Raw genomic sequence first — 15,414 nt, 5'->3', positions numbered from 1 at the left:
GTTCGCAAAAAGGTAAAAATGATCAATACAGTAAAGTCTCGTTATATCGATATTCAAGGGAGTCCGAAAAAATATCGATATAACCGGGACTATCGATATATCCGACCCTGTTTGCATGTAATTTTCTCCGTGCGTGCATAGAAATAGTATCGATATAACCGGAACTATCAATATATCCGAAATCGATATAACGAGACTTTACTGTATTTGTATAATAATAAGTAAGTAATAATAGGTCGTTGTAATCAGTGGCAGTTACAAGAACTCCCGGCACCACCTTTCGGTGGGTCATTGTTTCACCCTGCCATGTTTGTTTTATAATAATAATAATAATAATAATAATAATAATAATAATAATAATAATATAATAATAATAATACATTGCATTTATAAGTGCCTTTCAGAACTCTGAAGGACACTTTACAGTCACAATATATTTTTTTTTCTGTGGGTGAGCAGCGGCAGCCATACGCGCCAGCGTTCACTCAACCCGGAAGTAATAAAGATTATATATATATATATATATATATATATATATATATATATATATATATATATATATATATATATATATATATATATATATATATATATATATATATATAAATTGTGTACCACATTAAACTCATTCACTGCCATTCCCGAATTTATTGACGTGGAACGCCATCCACGAATTTTTTCGGGTTTTGATTTTTCTTGCAGGTGGGGATAACGATAAAGCGCTGGTCGGACCTCTGACAATGTTTTTTTAACTTTCACAAGGGGGCAGCATTTGCCTTTTGTACATGCGCCCCCATTTTAAGCTCAGATAACTCCAGACCCATATGATTTAGGAATTAACTTTTTTTTTTTTTTTTTTTTGGTACATCCACTTCCTGTTTCAAATAGATTTACGAGTGATGGCGACGAACCCAGAAATCCTTGACGTGATTCACGATCGGCGTTTGTCTAAAGGGACTCCCACTTATTTATTCTTCAGGTGATTCCCGATTGGAAGGAGCAGGAGTGGGACACGGAGAAGCCCGACTCGTACGGCGGCATCTTCCATTTCCGCTTCTGGCGTTTCGGCGAGTGGGTGGATGTTGTGATTGACGACCGGTTGCCCACCGTTGACAACCAATTGGTTTACTGCCACTCCAATGACAGCAATGAGTTCTGGAGCGCCCTGGTGGAAAAGGCCTACGCCAAGTTAGTTTCTTCGTAATATCCTAACTTTATCATTGATGAAAAAAAAATCCATAAACTCATTTACGATGTGGAGAAAATGTGTCCAATCCAGTGTCAGGGTTTTTGTCATAATAATAATAATAATAATAATAATAATAATAATAATCGTCATCATCTTCGTCATAATCATAATCACAATAATATTAATAATCACAATAATAATAATAATAATAGTAATCACAATAATAATAATAGTAATAGTAATAATAATAATAATAATAATAATGAATAATCATCATCATCATCATCATATTCGTCATAATAATAATCACAATAATAATAATAATAGTAATCACAATAATAATAATAATAATAATAATAATAATAATCATCATCATCATCATCATAATCACAATCGTAATCATAATAGTAATAATAATAATAATAATATTAATCACAATAATAATAATAGCAATATTAATAATAGTAATAATAATAATAATAGTAATACATTTAATTTCTGAGCACCTTTCAAAACTCAAGGACACTTTACAGTCACGCGATAAGAACTTTTTTTTTTTTTTTTTTTTTTTTGTGCGGGTGAGCAGCGGCAGCCATTCGCGCCAGCGTTCACTCTACCCGGAAGTAAAACAGCAGCAAAGTTATGAAAGGAAGAGGAAAGGAACACATACATACATACATACATAAATTAATAAATGATGAAATAAATACCTTTTGAAAAATAAAATTTACAAATAAACAAAGAAATAAACACGAAAATGAATACATTTAAAAATACAATTTAAAAATACTATACTAAAAAAATACTTCACTAAAATACTAAAAAATACTAAAATAAACAAATAAATAAACACACAAATAAATAAATACATTAATACATAAATTAATAACTACATATATAAATAAATATGAAAATAAACAAATAATATAACCGGAATACACCGGAAAAAATATTTTCCTGTGGATTGTCATTCATTGAGTGACATCCTAATCCTATTCATGTATTTTTTTGTCTGTAATAAAAAGTTAGCTCGCCATTCGTTACTTACAGAACCGCAAACAGCCTGTTTTGCTCTTGTTTTAGGGTCTACGGCTGCTACGAGGCTCTGGACGGTGGCAACACGGCCGATGCTCTGGTGGACTTCACGGGTGGGGTCTCCGAGCCCGTGGACCTGCTGGAAGGTCAGATGGCCACGGACGAGGCAGCGCGTAACCAGTTGTTTGAACGAGTCCTCAAAGTGCACAACCGTGACGGCCTCATCAGTTGCTCCATCAGGGTAAATGTTTTTTTTTCATTCATTGTACATGCGCCTAATACTCCGATACACCTTATACAGTGATAAATTGGCTTACGAGCTTAATAGGTTCCCAGACAGAGTGTGTAAGGCAAAAAAGTGTGTATCCCAAAAATTAATTTCCCATTGGAAACCATTAAAATGAGAATAATCCGTTCACAGGTCCCCATAAAACATAATTTTCAAATTTTCTAAGCCTTAAAACTACACAAAATATACCTTATTTTATGTATAAAAATGTGCTATGGTATTATAATTAAAGAAATAAACTGTACTGTATAATAAAGTCGTTTTATTTACCTTTGTGATGGTTGTTGATGGCTTGATGGAATGGAGTGGCCGGTTTCATCAGCATTAAACACTTGATGAGGATCGTAGCCTTCTTCTTTCATCATCTTGAGGAATGATCCCTTGTAGGTGCTTTCTCTGCGATAATTTTACCTTGTTCCTCATCAATTGTGTTCTGTTTAGCTGGGTTGATAGCTTTTTGCATTTAGTGTACAGATGGCTTGTGCGGGTTATTTGTGGAGGCTGATTAATGGGATATTTTAACCTTGCAGTCTACACTGCCTTTGAATTATCAAAGTTAAAACGAGTCCATTTTCTCACTCTCTAACAATGACTAATCTGGCAATTCCCGATGGTTTCCCAGGCAACCACGGTGGAAGACATGGAGGCGCGGCTGGACTGCGGCCTGGTAAAAGGCCACGCTTACGCCGTGACCGATGTCCGAAAAGTGCGACTGGGTCACGGGCTGCTGGCCTATTTCAAGTCGGAGAAGCTACACATGATTCGGATGCGAAACCCGTGGGGGGAGAAAGAGTGGAGTGGCCCGTGGAGCGACAGGTAAATTAGCTGCAATTTTTTTTGGTCTATTAACTGAAAATTTTGCTAAATTGTGATAGACGATGTGCTGCCTTTTCAAGTGAAAAAAAAATGCTGTCGTCATCTCTATGGATGATTGCTATGGACCATTACTGCCATACATCTCCTTTCAAGTCATAGCATTTCCTCCCTTCTCGAAACCATTTTTTTCTCCCTTTGAGAGGAAAACCTCTCATTCCGGCTATTTTCTCCTCCGCTGTCAATCTGAAGGGAAAAGGAAGTAAATCCACCAGGATGCAAGTTGCTCCCTGGACGGCGTTCTGTCTCAGATGTTGTTAGTTACCAACCTCTCTCTCCAAACAAAACAGAACGTCTGGTAAAAGCAGGATAATGGAGTCTGAATAATTGAAGAGGTCTCCAGACAAGAGGCTTATTAAAATCGGACGGCCGATGAAAACATTGTTACTTAGCTTCTAGCTTTGAAGCCTTGCGAAGGACGGCCCTCGTAAAAATCACACCCGTCAACGATGTAAATGTTCATAAAATGAAGCTTAATGTCTTTTTTTTTTCTTCTCTCCATGATATTTACAGTTCAGAGGAGTGGAACAAGGTGAGCAAAAGCGAAAGGGAGAAGCTGGGTGTCACCGTACAGGACGACGGCGAGTTCTGGTGAGGAAAACAAACGCACCTTATACTTTTGTTCCCCATGAATAATCCTGCCCCTGAAAAATAATATAAAATTAGCATGCCGCTATATTTTTTTCTCAGTCCAAAACCTTCCTTTCCAAACATAACGGACCATTTCTGGAGGATGATGAAAGGCAAGCTCAACAGTTGTGCCGTGGATATAAAAAGTCTACACCCCCCTGTTCAAACACCTTGTCTTAAAAAAAATAAGAGCAAGATAAAACTTTCTATGATGTAATTTTTTTAAAATCAAAATTAAACTAGCATTTGAACAGGGTTGTGTCGCCTTTTTTAAATTGAGGCATTTGCGTGGTTTCTGGGAAATTGCTGTGATATGCCCTGATGTGTTTCCTACTTTAACCATTGTAATTATAATACCTTAATTTGCATTTTTTTTTTTTGCTTTGTGAAATCTTATCTCGGAATTGAAATAGAAGAAATTACAGACGCTCCCCAACAGTCGTTCATAAGTTGAATTTGTTCGTAAGGTGAATTTGTCCCTAAATTCGTAAGTTGAATTTGTTCGTAAGGTGAATTTGTTCGGAAGTTGAATTCGTTCGTAAGTTGATTTAGTGCTATATTTTGTATGGAATGTATTTATATATATATATAAGTATGTTTAAGGTTTATAGAAATATGTTTAAGGCTTGTAAAAAAATAATAATAATAAAAAAAAAATAATAATAATAATAATAATAGTACATTTAATTTCTAAGGGCCTTTCAAAACTTCTCAAGGACACTTTACAGTCACGGGATTTTTTTTTTTTTTTTGTGTGAGGGTGAGCAGCGGCAGCCATTCACGCCAGCGTTCATTCTACCCGGTAGTAACATAGCAGCATATAAGTAACCTGTATTGGTTTGTACTAAAAAATAAACATTTAATACAGTAAAGTCTCGTTATATCGATATTCTCGGGAGTCGGAAAAAATATCGATATAACCGGGACTATCAATATATCCGATCCTGCGGCATGTAAATTTTCTCCTTGCGTTCATTGAAATAGTATCGTAATAAGCAGTACTATCGATATATCCGATATCGATATAACGAGACTTTACGGTAATTTATATGCTATATTAAGATAGGTACATATGTTAACGACAAAAATGGTCATATGTACCGTTGTTCGTAACTCGAATGTTCGTAAGTAGGGGAGCGTCTGTGATCTGATTTTCCGGGTGATGTGATTGCTGTGCGGAACGCAACTTTCACCGCATCCAAAGCCAAAATGGCGAACGTATCCTATTAGACTTGTCATTTTTATTTCTGATCGCAGGATGACATTCGACGACTTCTGCCAGTACTTCACCGACCTGATCCTGTGCCGCCTCATCAACACGTCATACCTTAGCATCCACAAGACGTGGGAGGAGGAAGTGATGCGGGGTACCTGGCGCCACCGCCAGGACCCCCTGCGCAATCGTTCCGGCGGTTGCATCAATCATAAGGCCACCTTTCTACAGAACCCTCAGGTGAACTACGTTGCACTCTTTTCCCAAAAATCAAATATTAAATCGCCAACTTAAATCATTCACTCAAAAATTTTTCCACTCCAGTGCCAGGGTTTTTGTCATTTTCACTCGAATTCCAGGGCCCACGGAATATTGAGTTTTAGTACTACAAAAATATTCAATGCAGCATAAGAAACCTTAGACTCTCTTCATTCATCAGATAAAAAGAGTTAATTCCTAAGTCATATGGGTCTGGAGTTATATGAGATTGAAATAGGGGCGGCTGTACAAAATACAATACAATACATTGGTTTATATAGCGCTTTAACAACAGCTAAAGCTGTAACAAAGCGCTAACATGAACAAAAGCTAAATGCTTCCCCCTCATGGAAGGAAAAAAAAAACATTGCCAGAGGTCTGATCAGCGCTTTATTGCGAAATCACTTTTCTCCTTCCAGTACATTTTTGATGTGAAGAAAGTGGAGGATGAAGTGCTGATCTGCTTACAGCAGAAGGAGAAGCGAGCCACACCCAAAGAAGGCAAAGGGGAAAACCTCGCCATCGGCTTCGATATCCATCAGGTCAAAACCAAATACAGTGATACCTTGGCTTACGAATTTAATTGGTTCCCAGACACAGTGTGTAAGGCGAAAAGTGTGTATCCCAAAAAATAATTTACCATGGGAAACCATTCAAATGAGAATAATATGTTCCCAGATCCCCATATAGCATAATTTTCTGCTTTCTAATTTTCTACGCCTTAAAACTACTCAAAATATACCTTATTTTATGTATAATAAATCTTCTTCTTTTCCTTTCGGCTTTTCCCTTCAAGGGGTCGCCACAGCAAATCAGCGTCCTCCATCTTTAGAGGTTTGATCTGCATGGTTGTTTTGGCCAAGCTTTTACGTCGGATTTACGTCGGATGCCCTTCCTGACATAACCCTCTGTATTTATCCGGGCTTGGGACCGGCACAAGAAGACTTATGTCCCTTTGTGGCTGCAGAACAAGCAACTCGCTCAGTAAAAGACTCCCAAACACAAAATGGTCATCGGCACAGCAACATTCAAAGAAGCAAAAACTATACTCACCATTTGTAATAAATGTGCTATAGTATTATAATTAAAGAAATAGACTGTACTATATAATAAAGTTGTTTTATTTATTTACTGTATAATAAAATTGTTTTATTTATTTTGTTTAGAGGACAAAAACAATCGGCTGCCATTTTGTTTTTAGAAGAACGGGCTCGTTCGCGAACGACACATCACTCATTGAGGCAGTTCCGTGTATGAAAAAAGTTCGTATGCCAAGGTAAATTTTTCATAAATTTAACGTTCGTCAACCGAAAAGTTCGTAAGCCAAGGGGTTCGTAAACCGAGGTATCACTGTAACAGACACAAAAAGACAAAACACCGAACCCGCCCCTTGGCGTTGGTTACCCCCCTTAGCCTCCACTTTGGTCCTTCAGGTGGAGCTGAACCGCAAGTACCGCATGCACTCAGCCCAGCAGAAGGTGGCGGGCTCCATCTACATCAACTCGCGCTGCGTCTTCCTCAGGAAGGAACTCAAGGAGGGCCGCTACGTCATCATCCCCACCACCTTCGACCCGGGCCAGCAGGGAGACTTTCTGCTCCGCGTCTTCACCGACGTGCCTTCGGACTGCAAGTAAAGACCCCCCACTCCAACCGCCATGTTAGAGTTTCTTGAGAAAAAGTCATTCGATGACATTAAAAAAGAAATTCTGATCAAAATCACATACAAATAAGATATACAGTCATCCCCCATTTTTCACTGTTAACTCATTCACTGCCGTGTGCAAAAATGTGTCCACTCCAATGCCAGGGTTTTTGTCATTGTCACTCAAATTCCAGGACCCACAGTATATTGAGTTTTAGGACTACATAAACATTTAATACAGCGTTAAAAACCTTACTCTCTCTTTTTCCGTCATAAAAAAAATTGTTAATTCATAAATTATATGGGTCTGGAATTATATGAGCTTGAAATGAGGGCATCTGTCCAAAATACAATGCATTGCTGTAAATGATGGTGGTATTGAAGTCATGCGACTCAAGTCACCGTATTGTTTTGTTGCATTAGCTATCTAGCTATCTATTAGCTAGCTAGCTAGCTAGCTTTCTATCTACTTGAGATACTTCCGGGTTGAGTGAACGCCGGCGCGTGTGGCTGCTTATGAAAGGCTCTTATGAATGAAATGTATTATTATTATTATTATTATTATTATTATTATTATTATTATTAATACATGCATATTGATTTATATGGAGCTTGAACAACAGCTGAAGCAGTAAAAAAAATCCTAACATGGAAAAAAGGGAAATGCTGCCCCTTTGTGGAAAATAAGAGTCATTTAGCTTTTTTTTTTTTTTTTTAATTCTGGAGGGGTTTTTCCCTGAAAAAAAATCTAAAAAAAAAATCTACCAGGCACTGAAACAGCATCAACCGTGAAGTAGCGAGGGATCACTGTAAAATGTCACACCCACTCACCCACTAAGCTTATCTTAGAATCCCCTCTGCTGGCCAACCTCCGTAATGACACACACATTTCTGGTTTGATCGCTTTAGAGAACTGACCCTGGATGAGCCCCCTCAAACGTGCTGGACCGGCATGTGTGGCTACCCTCAACTGGTCACTCAGGTTCACGTTCTCAACGCGGAGGGTCTTCAGGGTCAAGATTCAAATGGAGGTAAATGCACGTTTAAATTTTATTCTATAGAACAAGCGGGATTCATTAAATATGCTGGGGAAAAAAAGTGAAATACAACTGAAGTGAGTCATTCAGAACGACGGCCATTTTGTCTGTCAAAGTTTTTTAACCATGGGGGATTCATTAAATATGCTGAAAAAAAGTGAAATACAACTGAACTGAGTCATTCAGAACGGCGGCCATTTTGTATGTGAATGTTTGATAACCAGGAGTATTCATTAAATATGCTGAAAAAAAGTGAAATACAACTGAACTGAGTCATTCAGAACGGCGGCCATTTTGTATGTGAATGTTTGATAACCAGGAGTATTCATTAAATATGCTGAAAAAAAGTGAAATACAACTGAACTGAGTCATTCAGAACGGCGGCCATTTTGTATGTGAAGGTTTTATAAACGGGGAGATTCACTAAATATGCTAAAACATGAAATACAACTGAATTGAGTCATTCAGAACGACGGCCATTTTGTCCGTGAAGGTTTTATAACCAGGGAGATTCATTAAATATGCTGAAAAAAGATTAGATACAACTGAACGGAATTATTCGGAAAGACGGCCATTTTGTATGTCAAGGTTTTATAACAAAGGAGATTCACTAAATATGCTAAAAAAATGAAATACAACTGAATTGAGTCATTCAGAACGACAGTCATTTTGTATGTGAATGTTTGATAACCACGGGGATTTATTAAATATGCTAAAAAAATGAAATACAACTGAACTGATTCATTCAGAACGACGGCCATTTTTGTCTCTGAATAAAACCTTTATTTCCCTGCCGGTGACAGAATATAAAACCGAATCACTCTGTATTGTTTCCAAAAGCGGTAGACCCGTACGTCATCATCACCTGCGAAGGCGAACGAGTGCGCTCGCAGGTTCACAAAGACACCCGCTCGCCCAACTTTGACATTAAGGGTCTGTTCTACCGTAAAAAACCCAAAGAGGGAGTCCACATCGAGGTAAGCTCTTTTATTTTTTCTTCTTCTGCGCCTTTCAATTCCTCTCCTCGACTTTCTTCTTCTCTTTCAAATCACTTCCTGGTTCTCTTCCTCTCTGGCTCCGCCCCTCCGCCATCTTATGGGCTTCAGATCTACAACAAGAACATGATCATGGACACCTTCCTGGGTCAGGTGGTGATGTTCAGCGATCCCAACGAGCGTCAGGAGCAGCACACGTTGCACCTGCGCGATAAGGGAAGTCGCCAGGACAGCGACCTGCCCGGCACGCTCACTGTGCGCCTCATCACTTCCACCACGCTCACCCATATTTAAGCCACACATTTTTTTTCTTTTTCTTCTCGTTATTTCTTTCACTATTTTTCTTAAAGGACAACCGACACCACCGGACAAGTTGTGTCCATAATATGTAAAATCACTTCAAACGACTTCTACTGAGCGTATTTTACAAAGATTCCACGGCATATAACTATATTTTACGTTTTAAGACTCGCGCTGCATATTCAGGAAGTCTTCTTTTCGAGTTGGTGACGATACCCTACGTGACGTCACTGAAGGAACGCCCCTGACCGAGAAAGCCACACACAATGCATTTTGGGTACTTTTTTCATCTGAAAACAGTGTTGATCGCAAAATTAGAAAGAAAACTACTGATACCTCGGTTTACGAACCCCTTGGCTTACGAACTTTTCGGCTTACGAACGTTACATTTATGAAAATTTTACCTTGGCATACGAACTTTACCATGGCATGCGAACTTTTTTCGTACACGGAGCTGCCTCAATGAGTGAGCCCGTTCTTCTAACAACAAAATGGCAGCCGACTGTTTTTGCTGACCATTTGTTTTGATTCTGGAGCAAGGCAGTTTGTGAAGGAGTATCAAGGGGGCGGGACTTTCTGAATCTCCCCAGTTTTCGAGCTCATTTCGTGGCAGTTTTGGGACACTTTAAGTCATTTTTTATTGATGTTTTGCATTTGACTAAAAATATGCGCCTGCGTGTTTTCTGTATTTTAGATGCTATAAAACGTTTTTCTGATGTCAGTTAGGAAACAAAAAATGGTGTCGGTTGTCCTTTAACCCCTTTTTTTCCCCCCTTCACTTTCAATGGCCTTTATTTTACGTCAATATCTTCACTTTAGCTGCTTGTGTTGCGCATTGCAGCTGAAAAAAAATGGGGACGGGGGGGACGTAACGCAAAATCGCGTTATCCTTCCTTTTGCTTTTTTATATTAATTTTTCATGATTATGGTGTGAAATCAAACCCGCGTGAGATGCACATACGCAGACATTTCCGCACTCGCATGCATGTGCCAACGTTTTTACAAGGGCTCGGTATTGCCTTAAGGCTGCGTTTTTACGTAAATGGGGGTGGGGGGGGGGGGGTGTGGGTGAGAGGCAACCATTTTTTATTGTAATTTTTTTCATTGTCCGTCAGCTGTCCGTCTTGGCGTTCATGTGGTCGCTGTGTCCACCATTTTCACATCCCTCCCCTTTTCTTTGAGAGCCTTAACCACTCTCATTTTTTCTCTATGGAGAAGACAAGATGAAACTTCTTCAGCTTCGGATGGCTCATACGCACCACGCTGGGGGAACTTTAGACTCCCATGACTCATTTTGGAGACCCCCCCCCCGATCACCTTGGTTTAACCCTGGTTCCTCCCCACCCTTCTACCTGTATATGCTAACAATGCATTTTGCATACCGTGTGACCATGTGACCATCCCCTTCCACAAAATGGACGCCAACGCACTGCTGCTCCACCTGTCTTCCTACTCTTTCAAACCTTCTCCCGTCGAACGCTATGGATGACCTTCCAACCGCATGGCCTGCAAAGACCCCCCCGCACCCCCCCTCACACTCACATCACTATGGTCGTAGCTTAGCAGACGGCGTCCATCCTCAAAGTTGTCACCTGCCTTGTAACAAGTGCTTTATGGGACCAAAGAGCAGGCTGTCACCCCCCCCCCCCCCGCCTCTTTCCTCCCAACACCCACCTAGTGACGGACCCCCCCCCCCCCCCCACCCCCACCCTGGTGCCACATCATCTTAATGGCAACACCGCTGCCTGACACAAAGTGTGTGTGTCTGTGTGTGCTTCTCAATCATGATCTATTTGAGTGAATGTATGTCTGTTTATATGAGGAAAGGCAGAGTACCTTTTTTGTTGCACTTTAGTTATTTTTTTCCCCCGGGGGGGTTCATAAAGAATCGACATAGAAAGAGAAAACCTGCCAAACAAACAGTGCCATGATGTTTTTAGTTCAGGTTTGCCCCTTTAAAAAGAAAAAAAGCGCAATTTGGGAGTTCTTTTCTTCAATTTTGCATTAGCATTAGCATTAGCATTGTTGCATTAGATGTTCTATTTTGACGAGTGACACTTCTTTCTAGGGATGGCCACTAAATTTAGCAATCGATTGATCGATTTCAAATGATTTCAAGAGGGGTTGGGGTGGAATCTGTTTGCCCTACATTTCTGAAGTGTAAACAAAAAAATCATCATTCCATAACTGGCCTTTTGAAACATTTGAAATCTGTTTCTTGAAAGCGGACCGCTGTTCTATTTATTTATTTATTTATTTATTTATTTATTTATTTATTTATTTATTTATTTATGTTTATTATTTATTTATTATTCATGTATTTATTTTTTTGGTTTATTTATTCATTTAGTCACTTATTTATGTATTTATTTATTAGTTTATTTGTTCCTTTATTTTTTATTTGCTTATTTATTTATTTACTTTTTAAATATTTTGTTATTTATTTATTCGTGTATGTGTTCGTTTACATATTTATTTGTTAGTTTATTTGTTTGTTTTACTTATTTATTTGGCCATAGATTTATTTGGTTTCTTATTTATGTTTGTTTGTTTATTTCTTAATGTATTTATTTGCTTGTTTATTTTTGTATATATTTATTAGTTTGTTTATTTATTTGGTTATAGATTTATTTATTTTATTTGTTTATTTATTTATTCATTTATGTATTTGCTTGTTTATTTGTTTTTTTTTAAATATATTTATTCGTTTATTTATTTCTTTTTTATTTGTTCATTTATATATTGATTTGTTTGTTTATTTGTTTGTTGATTACTTATTTATTTATTTGGTTATATATTTATTTATTTTCTTATTTATTTGTTTGTTTATTAATTTTGTCATGTGTTTATTTGTTATTTATTTGTTTTTATATCTTGATTAGTTTATTTGTTTATTTGTTGGTTTATAGATTCATTTGTTTTTTTATTTGTTGATGTACTTATTTATTTGGTTACAGATTTTTTATTATTTCCTTATTTATTAGTTTTTTATTTATTCATTAATTTATTTGCTTGTTAATTTATTTATTTATTTATTTTAAAAAATATTTTACGTTGAATGTAAGGCCAACGTGTCCATTTCGCTCCTTACCAATTTGTTTTTTTGTTTTGTTTTGATTTGATCACCCACCATTACTTGAACTGTTACACACTTACTGTACGTGGCATTTACTGTATGTTTGCCATACAGCGTCTTTAAAACTGCACGAATCGTTGTTTTTTTTTTTTTTTTCAAATGTCCGCAGCCTTGTAATATACCGTCTCAACTGTATTGTGCTTTTTATTTCATTTATTTCATTTTGTTATGTTTTCTACTTGCTAGTTTTCGAGCATCCAACATGGCCGCCTCCGCCGCGTGGCTAATGATGGTGCTAATCATCGCTATTGTATTTTTTAAAAAATGGACGGAAAATGGTGGCTAACATTCTGAGACTGAAGTGTCCTTGAAGTAGGGGATTATTAGTGCCAAAAAAAATACAGGTAACATCCGACTTACGACCAGCTCGACTTATGACCACCTGCACTTACGACCTCCAGACCCTTTTTTTAAAATTTTAAGAAGGGGAGTTTGCGAGTCATTTAGCCTCAGAGTCTCTATTCAACGTTTTGAATGGATTTCGACCTACGACTATTTCAACTTACGACCGTTTGGTCGGAACGGAACTCAGTCATAAGTCGGATGTTACTTGTACATATCTATATATTACGTTTATCAAACAGTTGACTCCATTTTAGTCAAATAATTACCATACTACAACATAGTATTAAAAATTTATTTTTATTATTTATTTTATTTATTTATTTATTTATTTATTTATTTTGTGGTTTACATCCCAGCTGCCGAACGAATCCGAACAGTTTTTACTCAACTGCAGCTGGAACAAGGCATCTATTTGAGGCGGAGTTTTTGTTTCAGAGCCACATAACATTGTGGAGCTAACCTATCAAACCGCTACAAGCTAGGTTGTCTTATTGTTCATTCTTTACTCCTGAGACTGTTGCATGTGCATTTTAACATATTATGTAATTCATGCCTATTTTATATTTATTTGTGGAGGGGTTTTTTTTGTGTTATTGTGCCCTTTTGCTTTGTATGAATGCAATATGTCAATTTTACAGTTAATGCAAAGCGTTCGTGCCGCATCGGGAAGACGAAAAGTCATAATCGTATGCTAATCAAGGTAAAATGTGTATATTTTATGTCACGATGACAGCAAAATAGCTCCACTCAAATCAAGTCGTAATTTTACGAGAAAGAAGTTAGAAGGTTATGAGAAAATTAAAAAGAAAAGCCATAGTGAGAGATGATTACATTTAAACTTTAATGAATATTACTGATATCAACTTGTAATCAAAGTTTACAACTTTATTCACAATATTTTTTTTACCTTGCGTTGTTATGACTTGATTCTTCTAAAATCGTGTTTTTGTCTTTCGAGGCTCTTTCTCCTAATTTTCCAACGTTTCTTTTTGTACCTCTTTCATGGATGTCTACGATATAGACAATGGATCACTTGAGCTATTTAGCTGGCTACCTAGCTCGCTATATAGCTGGCTACCTAGCTAGCTATCTAGCGAGCTATCTAGATGGCTACCTAGCTAGCTGTCTAGCTCGCTATCTAGCTAGCTGGCTACCTAGCTAGCTAGCGATTTGCTATCTATTAGCTAGCTAGCGATTTGCTATCTATTAGCTATCTAACTGGCTAGCTAGCGATTTGCTATATATTAGCTATCTAACTAGCTAGCTAGCGATTTGCTATATATTAGCTATCTAACTAGCTAGCTAGCTAGCTAGCGATTTGCTATCTATTAGCTATCTAGCTAGCTAGCGATTTGCTATCTATTAGCTATCTAACTAACTAGCTAGCGATTTGCTATATATTAGCTATCTAACTAGCTAGCTAGCGATTTGCTATCTATTAAGCTATCTATAAGCTAGCTAGCTATCTATTAGTTATCTATTAGCTAGCTAGCTAACTTTCTATCTATTTGAGTTATTCCGGGTTGAGTGAACGCTGGCGCATATGGCTGCCGCTGCTCACCCACTGAAAAACTGATCCTGTGACTGTAAAGTGACCTTGAGAGTTTTGAAAGGCGCTTATAAATGAAATGTATTATTATTATTAATATTCGGACACATGAAGAAAAGTAGGCCTATTCATTTGATGTTTTTAATTTTGAAAAGATGTTTCCGACAATGTCTTAAATTTCACCCGTTGCGAGCGGTCAGGGTTTCGTCGTCCTATGTCGAAATTTTGACCTGTGTATAAATGTTGACGCTGACACGCCACCGTGACTTTTTTGATACGAGAAATACACTGCATGTAGCAAAAAAAATGGCTTTGAACCCATTGCAAAATATCTATATTTATATTTTGGAGCTTTTGGGAAGAGGGGAGGGGGTAAAAATGCTACATTGCAGTGCGCTATTGCTACTTAGGTGAAGGCCCGCGTCGTATTATCGCATGCATCTGGACGACATTCTGTTTTTGTAATTTATTTCATGTATTTATTTATTTATTTTCTATTCAACGTCGTAGCGACGATGCTCCATGTTTTTAATGGACGCTACGCAGACTAGCGCTGATGCTGTTTGTCACTACCTCTGCTGGTCATTCAGAGGAATCGCGGATATTGTTCACAAAAGTGGTTTTTGTCTCGTTTACACCCGCCTTGTCTGCAACCCCGATCTGTGACGACCACAAAAAAATTGACTTGAAATCATTTTACAATATTTTTTTGGAAGGTGAATAAAGTCATAATATTAACTCATTCACTGCCATTCACAAATGTATTTGGCAATTGAAAATATGACATGGAACGCCATTTACGAATTTGTTTGGGTTTTGTTTTTTTTTTTCATGCTTGGGTGCCGATAAAGCGCTAGGCATGGCCTCTGGCAATGATTTCCGAAAGGGGGCAGAATTTCCATTTTTTTCATGTTAGCGCTTTG

General features: G+C 37.6%; 1 protein-coding gene across 2 annotated transcripts in view; it reads left to right on the top strand.

The window, feature by feature from the left end:
- The window catches only part of LOC148886654 (calpain-5-like), a 29,334-nt gene that overhangs the window by 11,997 nt on the left and 1,923 nt on the right, over positions 1-15,414 (top strand). Inside the window, exons 4-13 of one of the 2 annotated variants that reach the window (XM_089017582.1) lie at positions 980-1,188; positions 2,273-2,465; positions 3,136-3,329; positions 3,900-3,977; positions 5,274-5,469; positions 5,907-6,029; positions 6,921-7,117; positions 8,039-8,160; positions 9,007-9,143; positions 9,273-11,140. In XM_089017582.1, coding sequence (XP_088873708.1) covers positions 980-1,188; positions 2,273-2,465; positions 3,136-3,329; positions 3,900-3,977; positions 5,274-5,469; positions 5,907-6,029; positions 6,921-7,117; positions 8,039-8,160; positions 9,007-9,143; positions 9,273-9,455 — 1,632 coding nt within the window. In that variant the 3' untranslated portion in view covers positions 9,456-11,140. Of the gene's footprint in view, positions 1-979; positions 1,189-2,272; positions 2,466-3,135; positions 3,330-3,899; positions 3,978-5,273; positions 5,470-5,906; positions 6,030-6,920; positions 7,118-8,038; positions 8,161-9,006; positions 9,144-9,272; positions 11,141-15,414 lie in introns of those variants that run through there. The other variant, XM_089017580.1, reaches the window with a different exon arrangement.

The sequence above is a fragment of the Hippocampus bargibanti genome, linkage group LG16, assembly GCF_051943395.1.
Source record: "Hippocampus bargibanti isolate YZ-2025 linkage group LG16, ASM5194339v1, whole genome shotgun sequence".
Lineage (NCBI taxonomy): Eukaryota > Metazoa > Chordata > Actinopteri > Syngnathiformes > Syngnathidae > Hippocampus > Hippocampus bargibanti.
The sequence above is the reverse complement of the archived record's forward strand: the minus strand, read 5'-3'. Positions and strand labels throughout refer to the sequence as shown.